The sequence below is a fragment of the Wolffia australiana genome, chromosome 6, assembly GCF_029677425.1.
Source record: "Wolffia australiana isolate 7733 chromosome 6, ASM2967742v1".
In the NCBI taxonomy this organism is placed as follows: domain Eukaryota; kingdom Viridiplantae; phylum Streptophyta; class Magnoliopsida; order Alismatales; family Araceae; genus Wolffia; species Wolffia australiana.
Window position 1 is genome coordinate 3,244,446 of NC_135840.1, and position 25,214 is coordinate 3,269,659.

The following is a 25,214-nucleotide window of genomic DNA, read 5'->3' on the forward strand; positions in this document are numbered from 1 at the left end:
GCTTAATTGGGCCTCCATCTTTGCACAAGAAAGACATTTCAGTTGTGAACATGTTATAGTATTACTGATACTACATTCATATGTAACAAATTTTTTGTCCGGCTTTATCATAAGAGCCTCTCATATATGATTCTCAAGAATTTCTTAACCCAAAAAAATAACTACAATATAGCATTCCACATGAACATAAAAATACTAATTATAAGACTGACATATTTGAATTTTTGAAAAATTAACAGTTTACTTGTATTTTTATTCATTGAAATATTAAACTCTTTCAATTTATTGGTTTTGTTATTTAAGAGCAACAATTCCGTGGAATCCATGGCATGCTGGCATTAATCAGTATTTTTATTGATTAATAAATTTCAGGCGAATTTTAATTCAAATATGTCATATACCTAAAAGCATACAAACACTTATTTCAGGCCAAATTTAACTGTAATATTTCAATTAGATGAAACATATTATCACATAATATTTTATTGATTCTTAGAGATTCAAAATCATTACTGCAAACAAAATCTAAGCGAAAGTTAGCGCGAAGGAATTTAAACTGTGATATTGCGTTTTTGAGTAAACTGTCACACAATAGATCGTGTCTGATGATTAAAATATTTACATTTTTTTAATCATCTCTGACCTTAAAATAAACTAAAATGTTAGTCTCACATTAAAAGCTTAAAATAATTAAGAAACAAAAAAAGAAACGACGAAGTATAAATAGAATAGCCCCAAACAAGATATGTATAACTTCATGTAGATAGATTGATGGGATCTGGTTTTCACCAGCATATCAACAGATGATCTAAACGAGGGTTATTTATGTTATTTACCTATTGGAATTAATCAGGAAATTCATTCGATAGTTAAATTTCTGAATTGCATTATGAATTCTTAAAGAATACCACCACCATTGGTAAAATATGATTTGGATAGGGTTTGGTCTGTACATTGAACCCACAAAGATGAAAATAATATGTATATCTATGTGTCACATGATCAAATCTGGAGCTAAGAACAATGCTTGGATCTAACACGCGCTAGCCTCAATGCTTGGTCAGGAACGCTGAGAAGCCTTCACTTGAGCAGCAGAAGTCTCTTTGGATAGCTTAAATTGCTTGGAGGATAAGGAGATAAGGTAGGACAAGGCCCTTCGCATCAAATTGGGACATTGTATTACACTAAGCAGAATTACATGAGAGCTCGTAGCCATTACAAAGGGGAAGACCAGGAATGATACCGAAGTAACGAGATGGGGCACGACACACGTCGTTGGGAAGTGGCGCTCCTACGCCTTGAGGCCCGCAACCCCGCTTGTGCTTGTGGCATCGCCGCTACAAGTGTGCCTCGAGTCGGGTGATGTGCCCCCATGGGTCATGCTCCACGGCGCATGCTCCGGCCAGTCATACCACATGATCCGACGTCCATCCACTGCACCCCTTTGCTTGGTCCCAGCCTTGACCTCAAGAAGACTCCTCCATTTTCAGTCTCGTGTTTTTACATCCTCCTGACTCGAGATATTGATACATCAAGAGAATAGATTACAGAGTTTTCTCTTTTTCACATTTCACAGTTTGATAGGTTGATAGAATAGATCTTAGAGCTTTTTTATTTTCAGGTTTCAGGGCTTGATAGATCCGTAGAGTATACTGCAGTGCTTTCTCATTCTCACATTTTGATAGAATGATAGAATAGGTTGAAGAATTTTCTCATTTTCAACCAATTCTATCATTTTCACAAGATATCTATAATTCTGTTACCACAATTCCATAAACCCATTACTATGAAGAAACAATCCTTTTACTTTCAAAATAGCATCAATATTTACAATAATAAAATATAATGAATTAATTCCAAACTAATTGATAAGTAACTCAAAATTCAGTCATTTACTGATCCACCATTAATTTTTAATTTTTTTGATTATATCCTATATCAATTTTATTTCAGGTGCGTACCTATTTAGCTATCCATGCAATGCATCAAGATGATGTAAAAATTCAAATATCATTTGTGTATTATATGTTGTGATGAAATATATGGCTCAGATTACTAAATTCACAATAATTTAAAATTAAGCTCCATTTTCATCTCAATATCACTCTTTCTAATATTATAAGCATAGTTTTTAAATTATGATATATTCAAATATCCCTATTTCCATAATTTTTAATTTCCATAATATTTTTTGTATCAACTTTGATTTTATTTCCATAATTTTTGGTGACTGCATATTAGTTTTATGATGACTAAACTTTTTGTGGGTATGTTCCTGTAATAGATCATCACATATATGAGAACAAATAAAAACAAACCGCTGAAATAGGAGATGTATTTGCAAGTTGACTAGTGGTAGAGATGCCTTATAAGTCGGGCTACGGCAGAGGCATGGGTGGTAACTGTTAGTGGTGGCAGGGGCAGGCGTAGGTGGAGGCAGGCGTAGGTGGCTTGAGCCCTTACTAAGGACTCCTCTGCCCTTAGTAAGGGCCATTGTGCCCCTATATAAGGGGGCACGATGGTGCCCTAGAACTCAGACCAGGTATTATCTTTGAAGTATTTTCCTTCAGAATCTGGTCTCACCAGAAGAAGAAGGAGAGGAGGAAGAAGATGAAAAAAATAGGGATAAGGGCTGAGGAAAGAACCCGGGGTAGTGCCACTGCCAGTTTCCACTGACGCCACCGAACTCCCGCTGATCCTGCCGTCGAGCAAAACCGCCCCCGAATGCGCCACTACCCCAATCACCGGCGATTGCGGTTGACCGGAAAAGTGGCGCCACTACCCCAGTCGACCGGGCATGCGCCGTGCTCCACCAATCACCGCCAACGAGTCAAAGAAAACTATCGCTGGTGTCAGCTTCCATCGCGATCGCGCGACCACCTGGGTTCACCTACGGATCCCAGAGCCGGACTCCCGTGTGCGATCGCACGATGAATTCATCTGTGATCCGTTGCACCGCGGCACCACAAATCTTCCCCCATGATGAAATTGAAGGAAAAAAATGCTCCAGGGGGTACCCCCTAAGGAGGATAGAGGAGAATCATTGAATTATTACTTGAATGATTGCCTGGAGAAGGATGTGACCTGACATGGAAGGTGCCCATGCCGACACTCACATCCCAGTATAATTTGGTAAGTTAATGATTGAATACATATAAATCATGTATATGTAAATAAAAATAAATTTAGAATAAAAAGTCTCTACAAATAGTTTACAATGGGTTCTCTTTACAACACTTTATCAAATGCCTTAAATTAAATTTTCTTTCTTAAATTAATTCCTCTCTGATACTTTCTCTATGAAAATCTTTCTAAATATACATATTTAATATATCATTTCAACTTATTCGACAACTCCACATCACATTTATCTCAAAATTGCCAATCCTTGTGGCGATGATCTCACTCTCTACTATGTATCCTGAGTGAGATCAAATTATCATAGATATTGTCTGATCCAAGTAAAATTAAATACAATAACACCCCTAATATTTTATATCAATTATTCACATCAAAATAGCCTTCTTCACGTTGATCATTAGGCGTTGTAGTGGAGTTGCTGCAGAAAATCAGGAACTCATTTCTAAACAAAACTATATGTACTAGTTTAGTTGATTAAAGTATTAACTGGGACTACTCAGCTATCAAGTTCATCTTTTGTTGGTTGCGGGCAGTGAAGATAATGGCATGATCCAAGTTTAATCAGATCAGACTGAACCAGACTGGCAATCTGAATTTTTAGGGTTGAATGAACATCCTTTCTGGTTTTGGTTTGCATATCAAAATGGACCAAAGACCAAAAAAATATATTAACACTAATATTGTATTTTATTAGAGATATATACCTCTTCACCCCTCCGCAACTCTCTCAATCTCTCACTCTTCCCTCTCACTTTTCCCCTGTGATACCTCTTTGTCCCACAATCTCACGAACTCATAGTTTGGTTCTCTACCACATGACAGCCACCTATGCCTGCCTCCACCACTGGCACCCCCACCACCACCACTAGTCACCACCCATGCCTCTGCTGTCACCCAACTTAGTAAGGCATCTCTACCACTAGTCAACTTGCAAATGAATCTCCTACTTCGTGGTTTGTTTTTTTTTATTCACCTATGTGTGATGATCTATTACAGGAACATACCCACACAAATTTTAGTCATCATAAAACTAGTATGCATTCACCAAAGGATACCCAAGAAAATAAAATCAAAGTTTATACAAAAATATCATTGATAATCCAATGATATCTAATTAAAGGAAATAGGGATATTAGAAAAAATATAATAAAATTTAAAATATACTTATAGTCTTAGAAAGAGTGATAGTGAGATGATGATGGAGCTTGATTTTAAATTATAGTGAATTCAGCAAGCTGAACCATATATTTCATCACACCATATAATACAAAAATGATATTTGAATATTTACATCATAACATATAATCCAGAAACCCATTACTTTCACACTTGAATCAAGGATTACAATAATAAGATATAATGAATTAACTCCAAATTAATTTATAAGTAACTCAAAATTCATAAATTTACAGATCCACCTTTAATTTTTTACTTTTTTTGATTATGTCCTATATCAATTTATTTCAGGTACGTGTCTATTCTGCAATCCTTGCATGGAATTTCTGATAACAGGATTGTCTCTTGGAAGTAATGGGTTTCTAAATTTGTGGTAACCGAATCATACATATCTGTGAAAAATCAATCAAAAAGTGAAATATGAAAATGAGTAAGGGGCTTGCTGGAAAATTCCCTATTATTGTAAATTACAATTTTTTAGCTTAATATTCGAATGTAAAATGTCAATAATGATTCCTAATCTATATACTAGTAGATTAGGAATCACTATTGAGCAAAAAAAAAGCATATTACGTACATACTTAAAAATTGCAAAAGTGCAATACCAATGCCTAATTTCCAAATATATGGATTCTTCCAACTAGCCCTCACTAATTTCAACATAAAATAAACAGCATTCTAATATTAAGCAAAAAAAAAATACAAATTCTGTTCTTAATTAAAAATGCAAAAGTGCCATAACAATGTCTAATTTACAAATAAAAAGATTATTCCAACTAGCCCTCACTCATTTCAACATAAAATAAACAGCATTCTAATATCAAGCTAAGAAAATGCAATTTCTGTTAATACTTAAAAATGCAGAATTGCGATAACAATGCCTAATTTACAAATATATGGATTCTTCCAACTAGCCCTCACTTATTTCAACATAGAATAAGCAGCATTCTAATATCAAGCTAAGAAAATGCAAATTCTGTTCATACTTAAAAATGCAAAAGTGCCATAACAATGCCTGATTTACAAATATATGGATTATTCCTACTAGCCCTCACTCATTTCAACATAGAATAAGCAGTATAATCTTAAGATTAAAACTGCAAATATTGGGGGGGGAAAAAAAAAGAGAAGGCCCCACAGCAGTGGCAACTGGCAAGTATAAATAGTGGATCTTCTACAAGCTTCTGAGTCAAGTCGGACAGAGAAGAAGAAGCGAGCTCTCTGGTTGGTGCAGTCGTCGTCGTCGAGCTTCCTCTCTCTCTCTCTCTCTAGCTAGGGTTTGTGAAGATGACCGAGGTCAGCCATGGGAGTGAGGTCAACGTGGTCAATCCACGATGCTTCTTGGACATCGCCATTGGAGGCGAGGTCGAGGGACGCGTCGTCGTTGAGCTGTTTGCCAATGTGGTACCTCGCACTGCCGAGAACTTCAGGGCCCTCTGCAACGGGGAGAAGGGTTTGGGACCTAACACCGGCGTCAATCTCCACTTTAAGGTCTGTTTCCTTGTTTTAATCTGTACCGGATTCGCCTCTTTTGGGGTCAGGTTTCGTTTTTTTCCTTTTTTTTTGCCGATTTGATTGCGTTTATTGTGATTGGGAGGTGGGTTTTTGTTCTAGTTTTTATGCGGTTTTTTGGCTTCTTCGACGATCTTTGTTTTTTCTTGTTTTTCTGTACATAATGTAGTATGGGTTTTACTGTTTTGCGTACGGTTAATCGCCTTTTGAAGGCTTAGTGGAGACGTTTGCTCAGTTAAAGTGTTGGAGAACTTGTTCTCAGCAAAGAAAGTCTTTCTCCCTCCCTCTTGTCGTCACCTGATGCTTTTCAGCTGCTTCCTTTTGACCATTATACCATTATGCTGGGCACGTAATAGCATTCCTGGTTCTGGGGAAACACATTCTTCTTCAAACATTGAATAATGTTTAAATTTAAGTTGTAAAATTTTCATTAAAAAATGTTTAAACATTGAAGACTTTTTATATGTCCAAGTTAGTGCTCAAATCCACTGTTTAATACCCTCTTTTAAATTGCTGACAGAGACCTTGTGTAGGTCTCTATCAATAAAGGATCTTGGAAGGGAAGAGACAGAGAGAGAGAGAAAGGGAGAGAGGGACAGAGAGAGAGCAGTGCATTGCTGACCCAGTTCGACAACCTCTTCTCTGCCCTCTTTATGAAAAAAATACATCAATGTTAAAGGGAAACTGTCCAAAAAACAAATGATGAAAATAACCCATGGAGGTGTGGATGCATTGCCGTTATATGACTTGTTCTACAACTAACTCATTCTACCCGTCAAATTTTACAGATTTCTACTGCTTTTTAACATTCTTTTAGGTCCATTTTTTATTTTAATTTGCTTGTATAAAATCTCATTGCAGGGATCCCGCTTCCATCGAGTAATCAAAGGTTTCATGATTCAAGGGGGCGATATATCCGCTGGGGATGGAACAGGAGGGGAATCTATCTATGGCTTAAAGTTTTCAGATGAAAATTTTGACTTGAAGCACGAGCGCAAAGGCATCTTATCCATGGCTAACTCCGGCCCAGACACTAATGGATCTCAGTTCTTTATAACCACAACTAGAACAACCCATCTAGATGGAAAACACGTCGTCTTTGGAAAGGTAATCAAGGGCATGGGTGTTGTGAGATCAGTTGAACACTCTCCTACATCAGAGGGTGATGTTCCAATCGAGGATGTTATTATTGTGGATTGCGGAGAAATTGCTGAAGGAGAAGATGATGGAACTAGAAATTTTTTCAAAGACGGCGATATGTATCCTGACTGGCCTGTTGATCTTGACGAGAAATCTGCTGAAGTGACTTGGTGGATAAGTGTTGTTGAAGTTGCGAAATCCCATGGAAATGAATGGTTTAAGGTTGAAAAACATAGTGAATTATGTTAATCTCTTTCTTATTTTTGGGATTTTTCTTCATTTTGCATATTTTGTTTTGAGTACAGAAACAAAATTTTAAAATGGCACTTAGAAAGTACCGAAAAGCCTTGCGCTATTTGGATATATGCTGGGAGAAAGAAGACATTGATGAAGGTGAACTCATCTTTTTAAAATTTTATGGGTTTTGTCTTCTCATAGATAATTGAGCTTCTTCTGTTCTCTCTTCCTTGCAGAAAAAAGTTCTAGTCTTCGCAAGACCAAGTCACAGATACTGACAAATAGCTCGGTGAGCTCTCAGCTTTCTTCCTTCTTGTCTCTAAAGCATTGACATGTTCCTGTAAAATATCACTAATTTTTACCCAATTCTGAATCGTCCATTCCTCTCCCGTCTTCAGATTTTTAGATGCTCTGGTTGGAATATGTATCGTGATTTTTGTTGCTGTTTTACCAGAATTATAAACTTTATTGCAGTATCGTGAAGACGTTTTCCATTATACTTTTAACGTTTTACTAAAATTTCAATCTGTCTAAGTCACTATAGGGTTGAGTGAGATTACTGACTTTATTATCAATTAATTTTGATTTTGCTATTTTTAAAATGATGCCAGGCCTGCAAACTGAAACTCGGTGACTTGAAGGGCGCCTTATTGGACGCTGATTTTGCATTGCGTGAAAAAGAAGGAAACGCCAAGGCGTATTTCCGCCAAGGACAGGTCGGTATCGCACTGGGAATTATATGCTGTGCTGGATACCTTTTTGATAATTATTTCATCAAAAGACAAAAGTTATTGGTAACTATGACCTGCAAACTTTTTCAAAAAAAAAAAACTATGACCTGCAAACATTCCAAAAATCCTAAATATGTCGTCATCATGTGAAGAGCTTATTTTTATTTATTTCAAATATCATCACTCTGTGCCACTTTACGAAATTTTAAAATGTTTTTCTCTAAGAAAGAAATTAGAGCCTCCCCGTTTGTGAGCTCATTTAGGAAGCCGATTTACTGTTTCTGGTATATTTTAGAGCGCTTAATGTGGAAATGGGCACTTCAATTTCTAGGTGATTTTTTTTATTCCTTATTGTCGTCAAACTTCATCACCTGTGTTTCAATGGCGAGTTTGTAGATCTTTTTCTTGAAATAAAACTCAAAATTAAATTGCGAGGATTTAATGGTCCCTAAATTTTTTAATTGACATCATCACCGGGTTCTACAGTAACGAGTCTAAAAATCTCTTTCTTGATGAAAAAACCATGTACCGGAAAAATGGGTACTTAAATTTAAAGTTTTTCTAAGAATTAGCATTATCTCCCAATTCCGCAGTGACGAGTCTAAAAATACTTTTATTGAAGAAATAGTAAAAAAAACTTGTCATCAGAAGATGGGAACTTCAGTTTGTAATGAGAAAACTTGTAAACGACTGTGTATAGTTCCGGCTGGTGGCGCAGTTCCTTGGATCCATTTCTTGCAGAAATAGTAAAAAACTTGATATGAAAAAATGGGCCCTTTAATTTTCAGCTGATACGAGAGTTTCTCTGCTCATACCTGTAAAATACTGTTATGAAAAAACTTGTCAGTATATATATATATGTATGTATAAAATCCAATTTTTGGCCTGTTCCTTGGAAACATGTACTTCAACTTCTTAAATATCTTGGCCTTGTTCCAACTCTCAACTCAGGCGCACATCGCCCTCAACGACATCGATTCAGCCGTGGAGAGCTTCAAGAAGGCGCTGGAGCTTGAGCCGGACGACGGTCTGACCTCGGACTTTCACTCTCTCTTTCTCTCTCTCTCTCTAGTTTATTGCTAATTCCTGTCATGTGGTTTTATGATATAACAGGAGGCATCAAGAGAGAGTATGCTGCAGCGAAAAGGAAGGTCAGTCAGTATAGAGATAGAGAGAGAGCTCTCTTATTAACGATAATTTCTTTTAGTGGAAAGGAATTATTTATAATTTTGGTGGTCTTTTTTTGTTTTGTTGGGTGCCAGATTGCGGAGAGGCGGAGTCTGGAGCGAAAGGCCTATTCTAGAATGTTCCAGTGAATCATTCATACAAAATGGATAACCATATAGTGGTGTGACAGATATATTTCTCTCTTTCTTTTTTGTGATATTCTTTGAAAACCAGTTTTATTCCTAAAAATGTTTTTTTACTCCTCAGGTGGAGGCCCTGAAGAAGCTAATTTTTTTGGCATGGATGAATACCTAACTGGTAATTGATCCTTCTAATTTTCTGGGTAGTACTTTTTTTTTCTTGGCCAGAAACCACTTCCATAAACTAGAGACTGTATTTTTTTGGTAGTACTGGAAAGAAAAAATATAGAGATTTGGGGCCCCAGGTTTCGTTGACTTCATTTGTAGTCCACTGCAGGACAATGAAATGGGAATTACATGACCAAAAACAGTTTTTTGCAATTATATCATCTCAGTCTTTATTTCCTTGGCTGTAAAACATTACATTGGAACTACTGGAGACTTTTTTGTGGTGGAAAGATGCTCATTTATTTTATTTTCTGATTAATATTTAGGCATTCCCTTTGAATAAAAAAATAGTACTATTCTGATAAAAAATGTTATTAAAATATACAAGGAGGAATGAATACTCCTTTTTGGGAGGTTTTTTTGTGTAACAGTTTGTTTTATTAGCTATAAACCTCTTCAGTGAAATAGAGACTATCTTTTGGCTGAAACTAGTAGATGGGGTGGTCCATGCTTCATCAAACTGTTTATTATTCCCTGCATGGACTAATCTGTGACGTCAGGGGGGCATGGCGCCGAGATGATGCAGCCTGGCGGCGACTTTCCTTGTATTAGGGAACGTCAGGGACTTGACGCCCCGGACATGACGAAATGGATGACGAAACATGAACGGACGGTGATGAGACGAAACTTTCGTCACGTCACCGTCCGGTCACGTGTCAGTGTATACGGAGAAAAAACCATCACATTACTGTCACGCATCCCTCCGTGTGGCGTCCCGTTATGTCCCCGTCACCGGTGATGTGAAAAAAAACCCTAAAAAAATTTTATATTCTATGACTAGGGAAATTTGGAGGACAGAGAATCGAAGGGGTACATCTCCAATTATTTATAGGCAATGTCAGTTTGCAAAAAAAAGGACTTCTGTGCAAAATGCAAAGAAATTAAAATAGTGCCATGTGGCGAAATCTAGACCGTCGGAAAGCTTAAAAACATATTTTCTGTCTGTTTTCAACTTTTTTAAAAATCTGTCACGGCCATTCTGTCAGGTCACGCGTCCTAGGCACCCCATCACCGTCACGTCCCCGTCACAGTCATGGGCCCCTAATTCCGTCACATCATCCGTCCTAAGACTCCGTGTGGCGTGTCTTAGGACTTCACATAGACCAGAGCTAGATAAGAGTTTGTAAATTACCCGATTTCGAAAACAGGCGACTCGAGTTGAATCTCGACGTGCAAATCCCCTACAAAGAAGAAAAATATGATCTTCGTCCTCTAGAGAAGATCAATTAAGAACCACGTTCATAATCATCACAGAAAATTGCTGTTTTGGCTCAATAATTGTCGTCATGGATTTATTAGGCAAGTGATTTTAATTATAATCATCAAGACCCAGATCTCTTAGAGCAGCGGAAGCGGCGTCCTTGCAGGTCTCGCTGCTGTATTTGACCTTCCTGATCAGCCTTTCAATCCCCTTACTGAGCAGAAACGTCCTAAACAGAATAATTATGGTCATGATTGTGACATTTTCATCATAGTTTATAAAGTTTTGCATCTCAGTCGAATTTTTTATTGGTGACATTCTCAGTATTCATTTTTTAATTAATGAATACTGGAGTAAATCCAATTCCTCTGAATGCGTAGATTTTTATTATGTTCTGTTTAAAACGTATTTCCTTGGGGACGAGATGTCTATCATATTGAAAATATTAATCTCCTTCGAACGAAGATACCATCATATTCTTTACTACTAGATAATACATTCCCTTAAAAAACTGAATCTAAAAAACAATACAGCTCTATTACATATTTAATAAAAAAATCAACGAGAAATCAGTAAATCCTGAAAATATATTCATTTCTTTCGAAGTAATATAATTCGATCATTAACTGATAAGATTTAGGCCCTCCTTTGAAATTGAATCAAAAACCTTATACGACTCGTTCGGAAAAAGATAAACAAAACTCAATGACAAACCAATTACTGAAATTTTATTATTCCCTTGGACTAAATATAGCTGCATTTTACAAGAAAATTATATGCATCGCCTCTGAAACACTTAAATCTAAAACCTAATGCCGTTAATTCAAAAGCTGATAAAAATTTTCGATGAGAAATCAGTATATACAGGAAAATATATTAACTTCATTTAAATGGAATTGATACGTTGAGATTATGTTCGTTATTTACATATAATAAAATTATTTACGTTTTACAATAAAATTATATGCATCGCCTCTGAAACACTTAAATCTAAAACTTAATGCCGTTAATTCAAAAGCTAATAAAAAATTTCGACGAGAAATCAGTAAATACAGGAAAATATATTAACTTCATTTCAATGGAATTTATACGTTGAAATTATGTTTATTATTTACATAAAATAATTAATACGTGCCCTTGGCAAATTGAATCAAAAAATGATATGATTCATAAAGACATTGCATTCAAAATCTATTTAAAAACAAAATTAATCAATGGAGTAAGAGGGACGCACCTGTTTTCAGGATTCCTCACCACAAGATTGCGAATCATTTGGCAAGATTGCTTCTGCATCTGATATGCAGTAGGAAACTTGTTCATCGCCCTAATTGCCATGTCTCCGGCACCTGCTTCTATCGCCCTTGCGGCGTTCTCCGGGGACCGCAATGACAGAACAGTGATTACTCCCATAACCTGGATATTCGATTAACTTATAAGAATAATTAGTAAAATAATTAAGCACAGCTAACTTTGATAATGCCATACCTCTTGTAGCACAGATGGGTGATTTGAAAATCTAGATGAAAGCCTAATTAAGGAATCAAGGCCTCCGTTTTGGACTATAATGTTCTTGTTTGAGTCGCTTCCAGCAAGCTTTACAAACCATGAAATGCATTAGAAATTTTGAAATAAAAATTCGGTCGATCTAATAAAAAGGGAAAATAATTCTTCATCAGACCTTGGCCAGCAGGGAACAGGAACTTTTGGCTATTGTCTTGTTGTTCTGTTCGATACTCTCAACGATGCATTGGAGAATGACATCGATCCCACCGCTTTCTGAGATTGACATGCAAATTTCATCCTACGGAGAAGAAATTAAACAGAATATATAAGATTAATTTCTCCAAACACCAATTCCGGGTGATCTTCCCTTTTTTCTTCAAAGATTTTTTTTCCGTTGAGGTATATTTGCCAAAAGATGAATAGGAAGACATGGAAATGGCCGTTTTATTCTAATTAATCGCAGAAAATGGAGGGTTATTTGTCGACTGAAAGTGATGGAAAACTTACGTTTACAGCAACCGCCTTCAGGGCAAAGAAGCACTTTGAGATGAAGGAAGAAGAGCATTGCGCCTCTTTGAGAGACGACACGAGAGAATCAGAAATCCCCATCTTAGCAAACTTTCGAGCATACCCATAAACCTGAATTTCCGAATAAAAAAGGTTCAAGATTTTGAAGTCGTTCTAAAAGTACACAAAATAATGCTCAATATGATGCCCAAATAGTATGTGGATAATCGTGGACAATAAAGGAAGAGGAACACAACATACAACCTTACACCCCAGAGAGGGGTATTTCCATTATTTCAGCCTCCATGGGGGGGGTAATTTTAGTTTTTTGAATCGGGATAGTTTTCCTTTTAAATATCTGAAGCCCTACCCTCTCTCCCTGCATCGTCTTCCCCCAAGACTTTCAGTGATTCTCTTCACTAATGATCATCTCGCTATCCCTGGATTCCCCCCCCCCCCCTCTTCCATATTCAATCAACCCCTCTTCATATCAGATAATCCCTCCTCCGATAGGAACATCAGGATCCTATTATAGAACAAAACCAAAAATGTATCCTAGATTATGGTTTTTCTAACTATGACACTAGCAATTATTCATGACCTTATTTTCATAAAATATCTTATTATCACATCCCAGAAATAACTGATCTTGATATTACTCTGCTCCAGAACCATAATCATAGAGCATGATACAATCCCCCAGGAAGGACGGAATGAAAACCATAATCCCTCTTTTTCACACATTCGCCGTGATTCCACCTTGATTTGTCCTTTAAATCAAAATTGGCAAATCAATGTAAGAGTTCTTGCCCAAGCAAACATAGAAGATTGTGACACTAACTTCCCGTCATTAAGATTCAGATTTGTAAATGTATGGCAAAACAAATGTAAAAGCATAGTTCTATGAATACTCTCTGAGAAATAAATGGTATCAAATATGATCAACTTGTATTTGGGAATCCTCTCCCTCCACTGAAGAATAAAACATCTATCAAGTCAGATTATTATAAATCCCAGAAATAAATACGGCATTAAGTTCATAATTACCTGAGAAGCTACCACACGATCATCGTCAGGTGTAAGAATAACGCATATGGCATCATACATTGTTTCACCGGAATATTTCGAGGATTTGCTCAATGTTTTAAGAAAAAGATCGCCTATTTTCAGGTCCACAAATGCTTCTTTGACAATCTCATTGCCAGCAGCAGCCGCAGCAACAACAGAAAAACCAATTTCCATCAGGTTTGAGGTTTGATCGCATTTGTTCAGTATCTTCACGATAAGTTTGGGGCCATCGTTCTTCTGGAATATCTCTGAGCTTCTGATGTCTGAATATCATGCGCCAAATTTAGCTTCCTCGGGTAATTGGGGAAAATGAACAATACGTAACTGAGGCACGAAAGTGAATTCTTTTTCGGGATTCAGTAGAATACACAATGTTTTTGCAAATCAATGAGAAATGTTTTGGAAGTGAAAGAATAGGCTATTTAAACTAAGTTACTGCAGGCAAGGAGAAATGATAACAAATAATGAAAGAAACTTTTTTTCAATAAATAATAAATTATTAAAGAATGAAAGAAACTTTTTTTTGGAATTGAATTTTTTTTTTGAAAACAAGGAATTGAAATAAGTAAACACGATTTTTTTGCATTTCAGTGAATTTTTCTTTAGAAGTCAAAATATGGAATACATGAACTATCCACAGATAACTGGAGAAAATGTTAAATAAAAAAATCATGGAAGCGAACCCTCTTTCAAAATGATGCATAAAGCATCATTTTAAAGCATGGAAGGAATTTTTTTGGAATTCAATGGAATAAACTAGATGTTCTTAATATTTCGATGGATTTTTTAAGAGAAAATACAGACTACATGAACTACTTCTACAGACAAGAAGGGAAAATGATAAATTAATTACTATAGCATTGGAAGTAAACTTATTTGGAATTGAATCGAACAAATGCATATCTTTAGGGATTTCAATGCATTTTTAAAGTAAAAATCTGAGCTATATGAACTAGCTTCAACATGCATTTGATAAAAATGATAAATAACGAATAAAAATATGGAAACGATTAATTCGGAATTAATGGAATAAAAGATATTTTTCGAATCTAAATGCTTCATTCTCGGGAAGTGATAATATAGGTTTTTTGAACAAACTCACCCTGGAAGTGGCTAACATAATAAATTAACAATTAAAGCATGGAAGTAAAAACAATGTTGGAATTCAAAGTGATGGAAGCTCTGAACCAAACAGCAGCAGTCATGGACGAGAGAGATACTTTGAGAAAGCAGACAAGGGAGAGAAAGATCAAGCACTATGAGCATACAACTGTTATTTCATCCATTAGGGCAAGCGCCCAATTTTTAGACCTTATCAGGTTTAAATTTTTTCAACTGTTATTCACAATTTTTAGAACTTATCGGCAGATGAACTACCTTCCTGTTAGAGTCCTGATGAGATAACCGATTCTTGAAATTGTGGGGTTATAAATACCCCTTGTAAGGTAATTCAAGGGACTTTTGATGAATGCTCACCCTGTGGTTTCTTGGCACGAGTAGCTGTATCCCGCTTTCGTGAGGGCAAGGACTCTCGATTCGGAGGTTCTTGAGTGTTTGTTCACCTATTGCTCTCTCTTCTTCTCTCTCACCTCTTCCATTTCTCCTATTCTCCTCTCTATCCCTCGTCCCATTTCTTGATTTTGTTAGATCTCCATGGGGATCGTAACACCTCCACAGGTAAGTGGATAAAATGATAAATAATATTCAAGCAAGCAAAGGAAAATGTTTTGGCACTTCCATAGAAGAATGCTACTAAATTGGAATTCAATGATTTTTTTGGGAAGGGAAAAATATAGACTATATAAGCTATCCATTGAAAAGTGGAAAAACTAAAAACTTAATTACTGAAGCACGGAAGGAATCTCAGTGGATGGAATAAACTCGAATTTTCTGTAGTCCGTTTTTTTCTTGGAAGAGAAATTAAAGCAGATTAGAACTGACTTCTGCAGGAAACTAGAGAAAATGATAAATAACAAATTAAAGCATGGAAACGATTAGTTTTCTAAGAACTCAATGGAATTAACGCGATTTTAAAAATAAAAGTATACTTTATGCAAAAAAGAAAGTCTACGTGAACTAGCTTCCACTAGCTTCCACAGACAGTGGAGAAAAGATAGATAAATAAAAAAAATAGTGCACGGAAGATAATTCAATGGAAAAAACATAAAACATTTTGGAATTCAACGAATTTTTTTGGAAGTCCATACAGCCCAAATTTTCTCGTCATCCCTTTAACAAGAGAAAAATAAATAAATAACCCCGTAGACCGGAAACCAAATCAACTAAATGTTTACTGATGACGAAAGGAAATTCCAACAAAACCAAATACATCAAAAAAGGAAAATAAAAAACCATCATGAGAATATATAACAAACAGCACTCCAAAGGAAGAAAGGCCACTCATTTTTTTCGCAATCAATTCAGGAAAGATCCGAGAAGAGCTCATGTCGACAGCAATAGATAGAAGAACAAAGGAGTTGCAGAAAGCAAACAGACCTCCAATCACAACGCTCAACGCCCTCAGCACGGATTCAAGCGCAGCATTCTCCCCATTCTCGATAAACGAAGAACAGAGACCGCAGAGCAACTCCACAGCGCCATTTCTAGCCGCAATGGACGCATTACCAGCCCCCTCAGAAGAACAGAGATCAATTAACCTACCGAGAAGCTGGATCGTCTCTCCAACGCGAGATCCATGAACAGAACCAGCATCGGAGATCTCTTGAAGGGCATCGAGGATCTGAATAACAGGATCGTCATTGGCAGTGGATACGCCCGGAACACACTTGATGATCCCTGAGAGGGAGACAAGGCAATCCCTGAGAGAGAGACAATACCTGCTCAATGCAACAAAAAATCGTGATCCGTCATCCGAGCCTTGACTGCAGGGATCGGATCAAGATCCAGCACAAATAATCAATCTACTCTTTAGATCTAAAAAATCAAGAGCATCAGATGGAGTTTTTTCATCGAATTCAATCAGATCCGATCATCAACGGACCACATAACAGTAAGAAACGGAAGATGAGGGGGAAAGAAAGAAGAAGAAGAGGAAAACCGGAGAGATCGACGCCTTGGAGAGTGAGCGCTTCAATGGCGTCTTCGAGAGCTTCTTGGGAGTCCATTCCAAGATCTTCCATGTTCTCTCGAACCATGTCCTCGAAGGCTTGCTGCGAGATCGCGCGATCGCCGGGAGCCATCGCCGTGCTCTGGATCGGAAGAGATTTTGAGCTTCCACCCGCCAGAAAAAATTTCAAACTGAATAAATACTTCCTCTTCACTCTTGTTCTTCAAACTGAAGCAAGAACGGGGGGAGAGTATTTATACTTAAGAGGTGGTGCTCGCCATCCCCGAAGACGATGACGAACGCGGATGACGTTATAGTTGTCGTCATCGATGACGCTTACGACGGGAGCATGACGATGGAAGGATGGCGTAATATGTGTCGTCACCAATGATTATGATGATGGGAGGATGACGTGATACATGTCATCGATGATGCTTATGATGGGAGGATGACGTGATACTTGTCAACGATGACGCTGACGATGACAATCGAGGATGACGTGGTATTAGCCGTCATTGATGACACTTACGATGGGAGGATGACATGATACTTGCCAATATTGTTGACGATGATGAGGGCGGATGACGATGAGGATGGAAGGATGACTTGATACTTGTCATCGATGATGCTTATGATGGGGGGATGATTTGATACTTGTCGTCATCAATGACGATGATGATGGGAGGATGACGTGATACTTGCCAATATTGTTGACGATGATGAGGGCGGATGACGATGAGGATGGAAGGATGACTTGATACTTGTCATCGATGATGCTTATGATGGGGGGATGATTTGATACTTGTCGTCATCAATGACGATGATGATGGGAGGATGACGTGATACTTGCCAATATTGTTGACGATGATGAGGGCGGATGACGATGAGGATGGAAGGATGACTTGATACTTGTCATCGATGATGCTTATGATGGGGGGATGATTTGATACTTGTCGTCATCAATGACGATGATGATGGGAGGATGACGTGATACTTGCCAATATTGTTGACGATGATGAGGGCGGATGACGATGAGGATGGAAGGATGACTTGATACTTGTCATCGATGATGCTTATGATGGGGGGATGATTTGATACTTGTCGTCATCAATGACGATGATGATGGGAGGATGATGTGGTACTTGCCAATATTGTTGAGGATGACGAGGGAGGATGACGATGAGGATGGGAGGATGATGTGATACTCGCCGTCATTGATGACAATGATGATGGGGGATGACATGATACTTGACGTCAGCGATGACAATGACGATGGAGGGATGTCGTGATATTTGCCGATATTGTTGACGATGACGAGGGAGGATGGTGTGATATTTAACAATATTGTTGACGATGACGATGGGAGAATGATGTGGTATCTGCCATTATTGCTGACGATGAAGATGGAGGATGATGTGTGATGTTATTGATGACATTGAAGATGGGAGGATGATGTGTGCTATTATTGATGACATTGAAGACGGGTGGATGATGTGTGACATTATTGATGGCATTAAAGATGGGAGAATGTGTGTTATTATTGATGACATTGAAGATGGGAGGATGATTTATGACGTTATTGATGACATTGAAGATGGGAGGATGACGTCGTGTTTGAAGTCTCATATGGCTATGAAGATAGGAGGAAGACGCAGTATTTATTGGGTTCTGTAGGCCTTGACATGGATGAACAAATCAGAACGATCTGCAATAGAAGACTTTAGAAAAATTGTACGACACTGATAAAACCATTAAAACAAAGTACATCGGCACGAATCGCATTCGTGATTTTTAGAATCCTAGAGCGAGACGAGTCGAGCTATTCAAGGGCGCAGCCTCTAGACGTATCCACACAGTCCTTGGCACGTCGAATCTCCTCGTTGACAAGCCCCATTCAATGTCCATCATCATTCTTATGTCATCCTAGTCATATCGCGAATGGAGAAATTCTGATGTCATCAATAATAGCACACATCATCCTTCCAACTTCAATGTCATCAATAACGTCACACATCATCCTCTCATCTTCAATGAGATGAGTCATGGGTAGAGGGGAGAATAAGGGGAAGTCTCTGTAAAATTCTGGCTTGGGTGAATTTTGTTCAGAACCTTATCGTATTTATAATAAGTTAATATTTTTCACAAAACCCCAAAACTTAAGTATATCTTATGACACCCAAAAGACCATTTGCGTGTGACCCTCTAGGCTCATGTATCAGTCTACTTAATGAATCTTGTTGCCCGATAACATTTATTGGCCTTCCAAATTAATTAACTATATCATCATATAGATTAATTAACGTCATATCCGATTTTGCCCAATCGATAGGTTGAGTCTTCAACACGTGGGGTGCCAAGCTACACCTCGTGCTCATGGAACATGTTCGTCATCAGTTACCGTGTACGTATAATCCCTTGTCCACTTGACGTTCCTAGGATGACTTAGGGTATGGTTAATTGTCAAACCCTAATCAGTCCTCTAAGTTAGTACTGATGTATTTGGAAATCATCAGAGAACTCTTATCCGATATTTCACTTCCTTGGCCAAGGACTTCATCGCATCATCATCTTTGAGTTGTCACCTCTTATACCAAGGGTGGATGATCCCGTCTTGACTACTCGATTGTATTTGTGAACTTTTTGATGCATTTGAACTAAGACTATTTAGGATCTCATGATTAGGGACACGTGGATCATAGTCAAAGTACAACTCTCCGTCCACAAGATTTATTTGGTGTCTCAGGTCTAAAGACCACTTACATAACTGTGACATGAATCAACCTGATTGAAAGTTTGGTATAATAACATTCAGGGATTCATATGGATCAATTCAAGGAACTCTTTTCAGTAAAGAGTACCTAACTATATATCCTTAGCTTCTCCCCATTAATGGCTACGGGACCAACTATACTCATCATATGAATGAGGCTAGATAGTGTTATTCTATCCGGATACTTCGATGTCATTCTCGAGTATCCTTCGGATAGGAATATTTATAACACATGCATAATAACTAATGATCTCCGTATTACGATCTCATCATAATTCAATAAGTCAGATCATGTATTCGTGGACTTCATTATAAGCATTACACATACATTATAATGAATATGGAACGAGCTGTGGAATGTGCGATTGGCTTGCCGGCCACATATATTTCCATCCTTACTTACCGTCAGATTGATGATGATGATGTAATGATTGGCGTCACCAGTGATGATGATGATGGGATGGTGATGTGTTATATGTCGTCATTGATGATGGTGATGATGGAATGGCGATGAAGTGATCGTAGTTTCCTATGATGATGGTGCAATGATTGGTGTCGCATCCAACGATGACGATAAATGGATGATGTTGAACTTACACCATCACCAATGACGATGACGCTAGGAGGATGATGATGATCATCATTATCATCGTCAACACGGTGAACCATCATTAGTCTTTTACTAGATTATGAGGCATAGTCCCTATAGAGGTCACTTTACCTTGCTCAGATGGTGAGGGTTGATAGGAAGGTCATCATCATCCTTGTCATCATCATCATCGTAGTCATCATCATCATTTTATCATCTTCATCATTGTTATCCTCATCGCTGTCATCGTCATCATCGTCGTTGTCACCATCGTCAATCGTCAGTCCTAACATTGTCCTGAAAAATATAAAAATGATTAATTGGTCAAGAGATTGGGGAGCGTAAAGCATGCATGCACAATAAATTAATAAGAAACATAAAGGGAAATTAAGGAGAGATAATAAGAGGTTTTACTCAGCTCATCTGGCTGACCTTTTAGATTTATATGCTATGATATATACCGAACTGAGGGAGTCAATTACGTCTATTAGCAGTTCTCTCTATTTCTCTCATCACATTAATTTCTTTTCCTATTATTTCACCTCGATCCTATAAGTGGTTTAGATTATTTAATCTTTTAAACTCACTTTTTTCACTACGAAGTATTTCAATTCACTTTCCTGCTTGGTAATGGGCCTACGAGGCTGCACTTTTTCTTCTTTTTCTTCAACCCACCTATAAAATTTCTTTAGAAATTTCCTTTGTTTGTTTCTCTATTTTGTCTCAATATTATCTCATATTATCCTGAAAAATTATTTCAAATATGAAATAAAATATGAAAGAATATTTACCCCTGTGTGCATTGACTCTTTGGACCAAGAGGATTCCATTTTCAATCCCAATTTAGTATAAACCATCCTCTATTTTACACAAAATTTATGTTAAATATTTGCAATGAAATATTGTGACAAAGCTCTACAAGTTTCTGTAAAATATACTTCACTGAAATACATTTTTCATCAAATACTTCCCTGACTACATTTTAATTACTTTCCCCTATATCTCAGATTTAAAAAATTGCTTTTAGTTTTTCTAAAAATGATCAAATAAAAAAGGATTTAATTTCCCCAGTAATATTATGAATTCAAAGCAGTAAGATTATATGCAAAAGAAGTTCAAAAATTTTAATTACTCAGAAATCTAAAGATAAAGTGTTTGTTGGATCTCAGTAAGCATTTCAAAGATGTTTCTACTTTGACCTACCATCTGAGTCCTTACTTTCAAGTATTAGACCCAATCGTGAATTAATGGCCTCCACAATTTTTAATCTATTTTCTATTGTTTATTTTCATCAAATATTTCATACCCTTTCTATAAATTGACCCAAAATTGTTAATATTTTATACTTTAAAGCATTTAAAAGGTAACGTATGTTGTTTATGATTGATTTATTGGCTTTATAGACTGTCAATCAAAGGTCAAACTACGGGAACATATGCCCAATACTAATGATCTTTGTTTAATTAGAATGATCAGGGAAAGTGGAGGTGGTAAAATCTTACAGCCTCAATAGGATAGAGCTTACCTTTGTTAGATGTTGATGTCCATACTATTTAGAGGGAATACAAAGTGATTGGTTCAAACCCTGTTCATCCCCAATCAAATATTTGTAAGCAACATTTTTATACATTCAGATTTTATATTTTAGGACGAACAAACCTTATTTTGTGTATCATATCTTTCATTGTTTAACGAAAATTCAATTAAGATGATTCATTTGCACATTGAATCTCCTCCACCTTTACGAGATCTGTTCGCACTTGATAGTCGTCGGTATGATGTCACGATTGCATTATGAATGGAGAGTAGCCAAATAGAGGAGTGATTAGAATGGGAAGGGCCATAAAAAATCTAGGTTGGGTGTGTTTCTTTTAGGGCATTCTCTTGTTTGTACTGAGCAGGTATTTTTATATATAACCCCAAAAAATTAAGCAATCATTTCAATGTTTTAAATACCATTTGTGTGTGACCTTCTATACCCATATATCAATCTAGTTAACAACTCTAATGACCCCATAACAATTATTGGCATTCTAATTTAATTAACTATATCATCATATAGAATAAATAATGATGGATTGATTTAACTCGACTAATATGTCGAGTCTCTAGCCTGTGGGTACCAAGCAACACCTCATACTCTGGAAGAGACGAATGAGTACATTGACTCACTCATGGGACCTATCTACCATCAGTTAATGTGTATTATAGTCCCTCATCTGATTGATGCTTTTAAGATGAATTAAGGTATGGACAACTATCAAACCATAATCGGTCATCTGAGTTAACTCTAATGCTTTGGAAAATAATCACATAACTCTTCTATAAAATTCCATTACCTCGGCCAAGAATTTCACCACATTGTCTTCCATGAGTTTTTCTCTCTTATATTCCCATCTTAACCATTCAATCATCTTAATAAACTTCTTGTTAAACCCAAATAAAAGAAGTGTATTAAATTCCATGATTAGGAACTCGTAAGTGATAATACAAGTACAATCATCTCTCCATTGGACATCTTTGGTGTCTTATGTCTAAGATCCACTTACACAATAATGATGTGAATCAACATGATTGAAAATTTGGTATAATACCATTCATGGGTTTGTATATATTAATTTAGTGAACTCTTTCATCTAAAAAGCACCCATTATCTATCCTTAGTGTCTCCAAAATAATAGCTATAGAACAGGCCATTCTCTTCATATGAGTTATACTCTATATGGATATTTTGATGTCGTTGTTGAGTATCCTTCGAATATAAATGTTTAGAAAACTAGCTTGAAGACTAGTGATCTAGTATTATAATCTCATTATTATTCACTAAGTCAGATTATATATTCATAGACTTTATGTAAACATCACAGATGCACTATAAGGAATACAACGTATTAATGAACAATGAATAATATGTGGAATGTGTGACTGGCTTGCCAACTATATATATTTACACCACTATTCATCACAATTTTGAACGTCACCATTGTCATCCGTCCTGTCACATCCCCAACTGGACATCCAAGACGTATAATTTCATAATGTGGTGTCGTCTATTAGCTTCTCATAAAGCTAACACATGCATACTACTAGTTTAGGTGGCCAAGGAATAACCTAAGAGGGGGGGTGAATAAGGTTCTCTATTTATATTTTATTTTTATTTTAATTAACCTAGGAATTTTCTACTTAAGAAATGAGGTAGGAGAAATGGGAGACAGAATTATTTTTTTTAGACAGGTTAGGCTAATCCTTAATGTTGTTAGGGGGTATCCATCCCGAGGTGATGATGTGCCCTAACCAAGTTTGTGTAAATTCCCCCCAAGAAAATCACCTGGAAATAGGGCTGAACAAGGATACTAAGAACAAAGAAAAAGTCGATGAAGCTTTGTCATTCTCAACCCTCAAAGGCTTCCACGGAATGACATTGCTCAGTCTACTTCAACTTAGCCCCCAAAGCCTTCTTCTTATGGCCCCCAAAGCCTTAACCTGAGTGATCATGAAGATCTAGCAATAACAGTATATTTCTGAATAATGTATTCTCCTCAACAGCACTTAGTATTGATGGCTACTCAAAATAGTATTCAAGACAATGATCAATTTTAAGTATTCCAATAAGGAACTTTTTATGTCAAAATTTTATTAATACAAAGATAAATATTCATAAATATAACTATCACTTCGCTTCAGTAATACATCATTGTTTGTGGTCATTCTTTCTTTAGTCCTTTTCTCCTCCACATTTTTTCTTTGGATAAATTCTCGATTCGCGTTTGACCTTTGATACTTAAAATTCCAATATCTTTTTCAATCCTGAACCAAATGCAATGATTCCACCTGGAACGATTTTTTTACATAATTTTGCACAACTGTTATCTAAAAGAAATTATTTAAAAAAATCAGAGAAATCTCCAGAGATCAATCTTTCAACGTCCTTTGTTTACCGCTCAATTCCTCTATGTCCAACTTCAAACCCCTGTAACTCTTTCCAAACTCAACCAAATGATGCGATTTAAAATTCATTGGTTTTGTATGGATGTTAGAAACAATTCACATGTTGAAAAAAATCTCAAAATCAATATAAAAAAATATTCTCAAAATTACTAACTTATCACAAGGTCGAGGGTGTGCGAAGTTCAGATCCCAACCTTCTTTTCTTTGAATCTTGAAATACCCTGCACCAAAAACCACGATTCTAAGTTCTATGGACTTGGATTGATGTTAGAAACAAATGATCTCTTTAAAGAATAATCAAAAACTTCTTGAAAGTTGCTCCAAGACTTGAGAGATCTCTCTAGATTTTGGACTGCAATTTTCAAAGGGCAAGGAGAAGGGGATTTGAAATTAGGGCTCAAAACTGCATATATGGATTTAGAAATCTGAAAGGGCATAATGGTAATCTGTCAAAAGTCCAACAGTCATATTCATTGATTATGATTAAGCAATATAAAATAATAATTATTTTAATTTTGATTTTTTATATTTACAATTTTGTCATCAATTCAAAATACCTTTCAAGAGTTAAGAGAAAAGACTAGCCGTTATGTCAAGGACTTGGGATTTAAAATAATATTAAAATTTTAAATATGTTTACCACGACATTTAAATAAAGATATCACCATTGGATAATAGTATCATGATGTAATTAATTTTTATTAAATTTTCAACAAATTCAGCTTTAAATACTCAAAGGTAGTAATTAAGATTTTGAACAAGTTATTCAACAAATAAAATGAAGATAAATTCACACAAATACCTGAAAAGTAGTAAAACCTATGTTTATCTTCATGTCATAAAATTACAAGTCCTAAATACACGGTTTGACTTGTTCAGTGTATGGTCAAACTAAGTAACCTTTTAATATATCTAAGGCTCTTATTTTATCTTCACATACGTTCAGTCAACTACTTGCCTGAGGGCCTATTGTGGTTTGATCACAACCCATATTGAGGCATGCATCACTTTGAACATTCATCAAAACATGCACCAAAGCATTGTGCTTAAAATACCCCTAAAACTTAATCTTCACATACCTATATGGGC

At 36.5% G+C, this 25,214-nt stretch overlaps 2 protein-coding genes across 4 annotated transcripts; one reads left to right on the top strand and one right to left on the bottom strand.

Moving 5' to 3' along the window:
- The first annotated feature begins 5,494 nt into the window (after positions 1 to 5,494).
- SQN (peptidyl-prolyl cis-trans isomerase / cyclophilin-40 (CYP40) / rotamase) lies at positions 5,495 to 9,625 on the top strand. The gene is made up of 9 exons (XM_078576632.1): positions 5,495 to 5,808; positions 6,691 to 7,191; positions 7,275 to 7,362; positions 7,443 to 7,495; positions 7,818 to 7,922; positions 8,889 to 8,964; positions 9,051 to 9,088; positions 9,200 to 9,285; positions 9,372 to 9,625. Exons 1-8 carry the CDS (start codon positions 5,605 to 5,607, stop codon positions 9,251 to 9,253), a joined length of 1,119 nt encoding a protein of 372 aa, XP_078432758.1. The 5' UTR covers positions 5,495 to 5,604; the 3' UTR covers positions 9,254 to 9,285; positions 9,372 to 9,625.
- A 658-nt stretch (positions 9,626 to 10,283) lies between these two features.
- LOC144704273 (ARM repeat superfamily protein) lies at positions 10,284 to 17,037 on the bottom strand. Of its 3 annotated transcripts, XM_078576631.1 has the most exons (9): positions 16,810 to 17,037; positions 16,248 to 16,547; positions 13,731 to 14,014; positions 12,684 to 12,815; positions 12,352 to 12,474; positions 12,159 to 12,266; positions 11,908 to 12,086; positions 10,605 to 10,653; positions 10,286 to 10,513 (listed from the first exon to the last, which is right to left on the bottom strand). In XM_078576631.1, exons 1-9 carry the CDS (start codon positions 16,949 to 16,951, stop codon positions 10,487 to 10,489), a joined length of 1,344 nt encoding a protein of 447 aa, XP_078432757.1. In that variant the 5' UTR covers positions 16,952 to 17,037; the 3' UTR covers positions 10,286 to 10,486. The 3 variants fall into 3 exon arrangements, with proteins under 3 accessions (XP_078432755.1, XP_078432757.1, XP_078432756.1); XM_078576629.1 differs by having other exon boundaries at positions 10,284 to 10,653; XM_078576630.1 differs by lacking the exons at positions 10,286 to 10,513; positions 10,605 to 10,653 and adding an exon at positions 10,661 to 10,902.
- Positions 17,038 to 25,214: the final 8,177 nt, after the last annotated feature.

Excerpts from the sequence above, each read along its gene's own strand:
- SQN (XM_078576632.1), top strand. The coding sequence starts at position 5,605 with ATGACCGAGGTCAGCCATGGGAGTGAGGTCAACGTGGTCAATCCACGA. Across the intron at positions 7,496-7,817 it reads AGATACTGACAAATAGCTCG|GCCTGCAAACTGAAACTCGG; the intron begins GTGAGCTCTCAG and ends AAATGATGCCAG. Across the intron at positions 8,965-9,050 it reads GGAGCTTGAGCCGGACGACG|GAGGCATCAAGAGAGAGTAT; the intron begins GTCTGACCTCGG and ends ATGATATAACAG.
- LOC144704273 (XM_078576629.1), bottom strand. The coding sequence starts at position 16,951 with ATGGCTCCCGGCGATCGCGCGATCTCGCAGCAAGCCTTCGAGGACATG. Across the intron at positions 12,816-13,730 it reads ATCGTGTGGTAGCTTCTCAG|GTTTATGGGTATGCTCGAAA; the intron begins GTAATTATGAAC and ends TCGGAAATTCAG. Across the intron at positions 12,087-12,158 it reads ACCCATCTGTGCTACAAGAG|GTTATGGGAGTAATCACTGT; the intron begins GTATGGCATTAT and ends TCGAATATCCAG.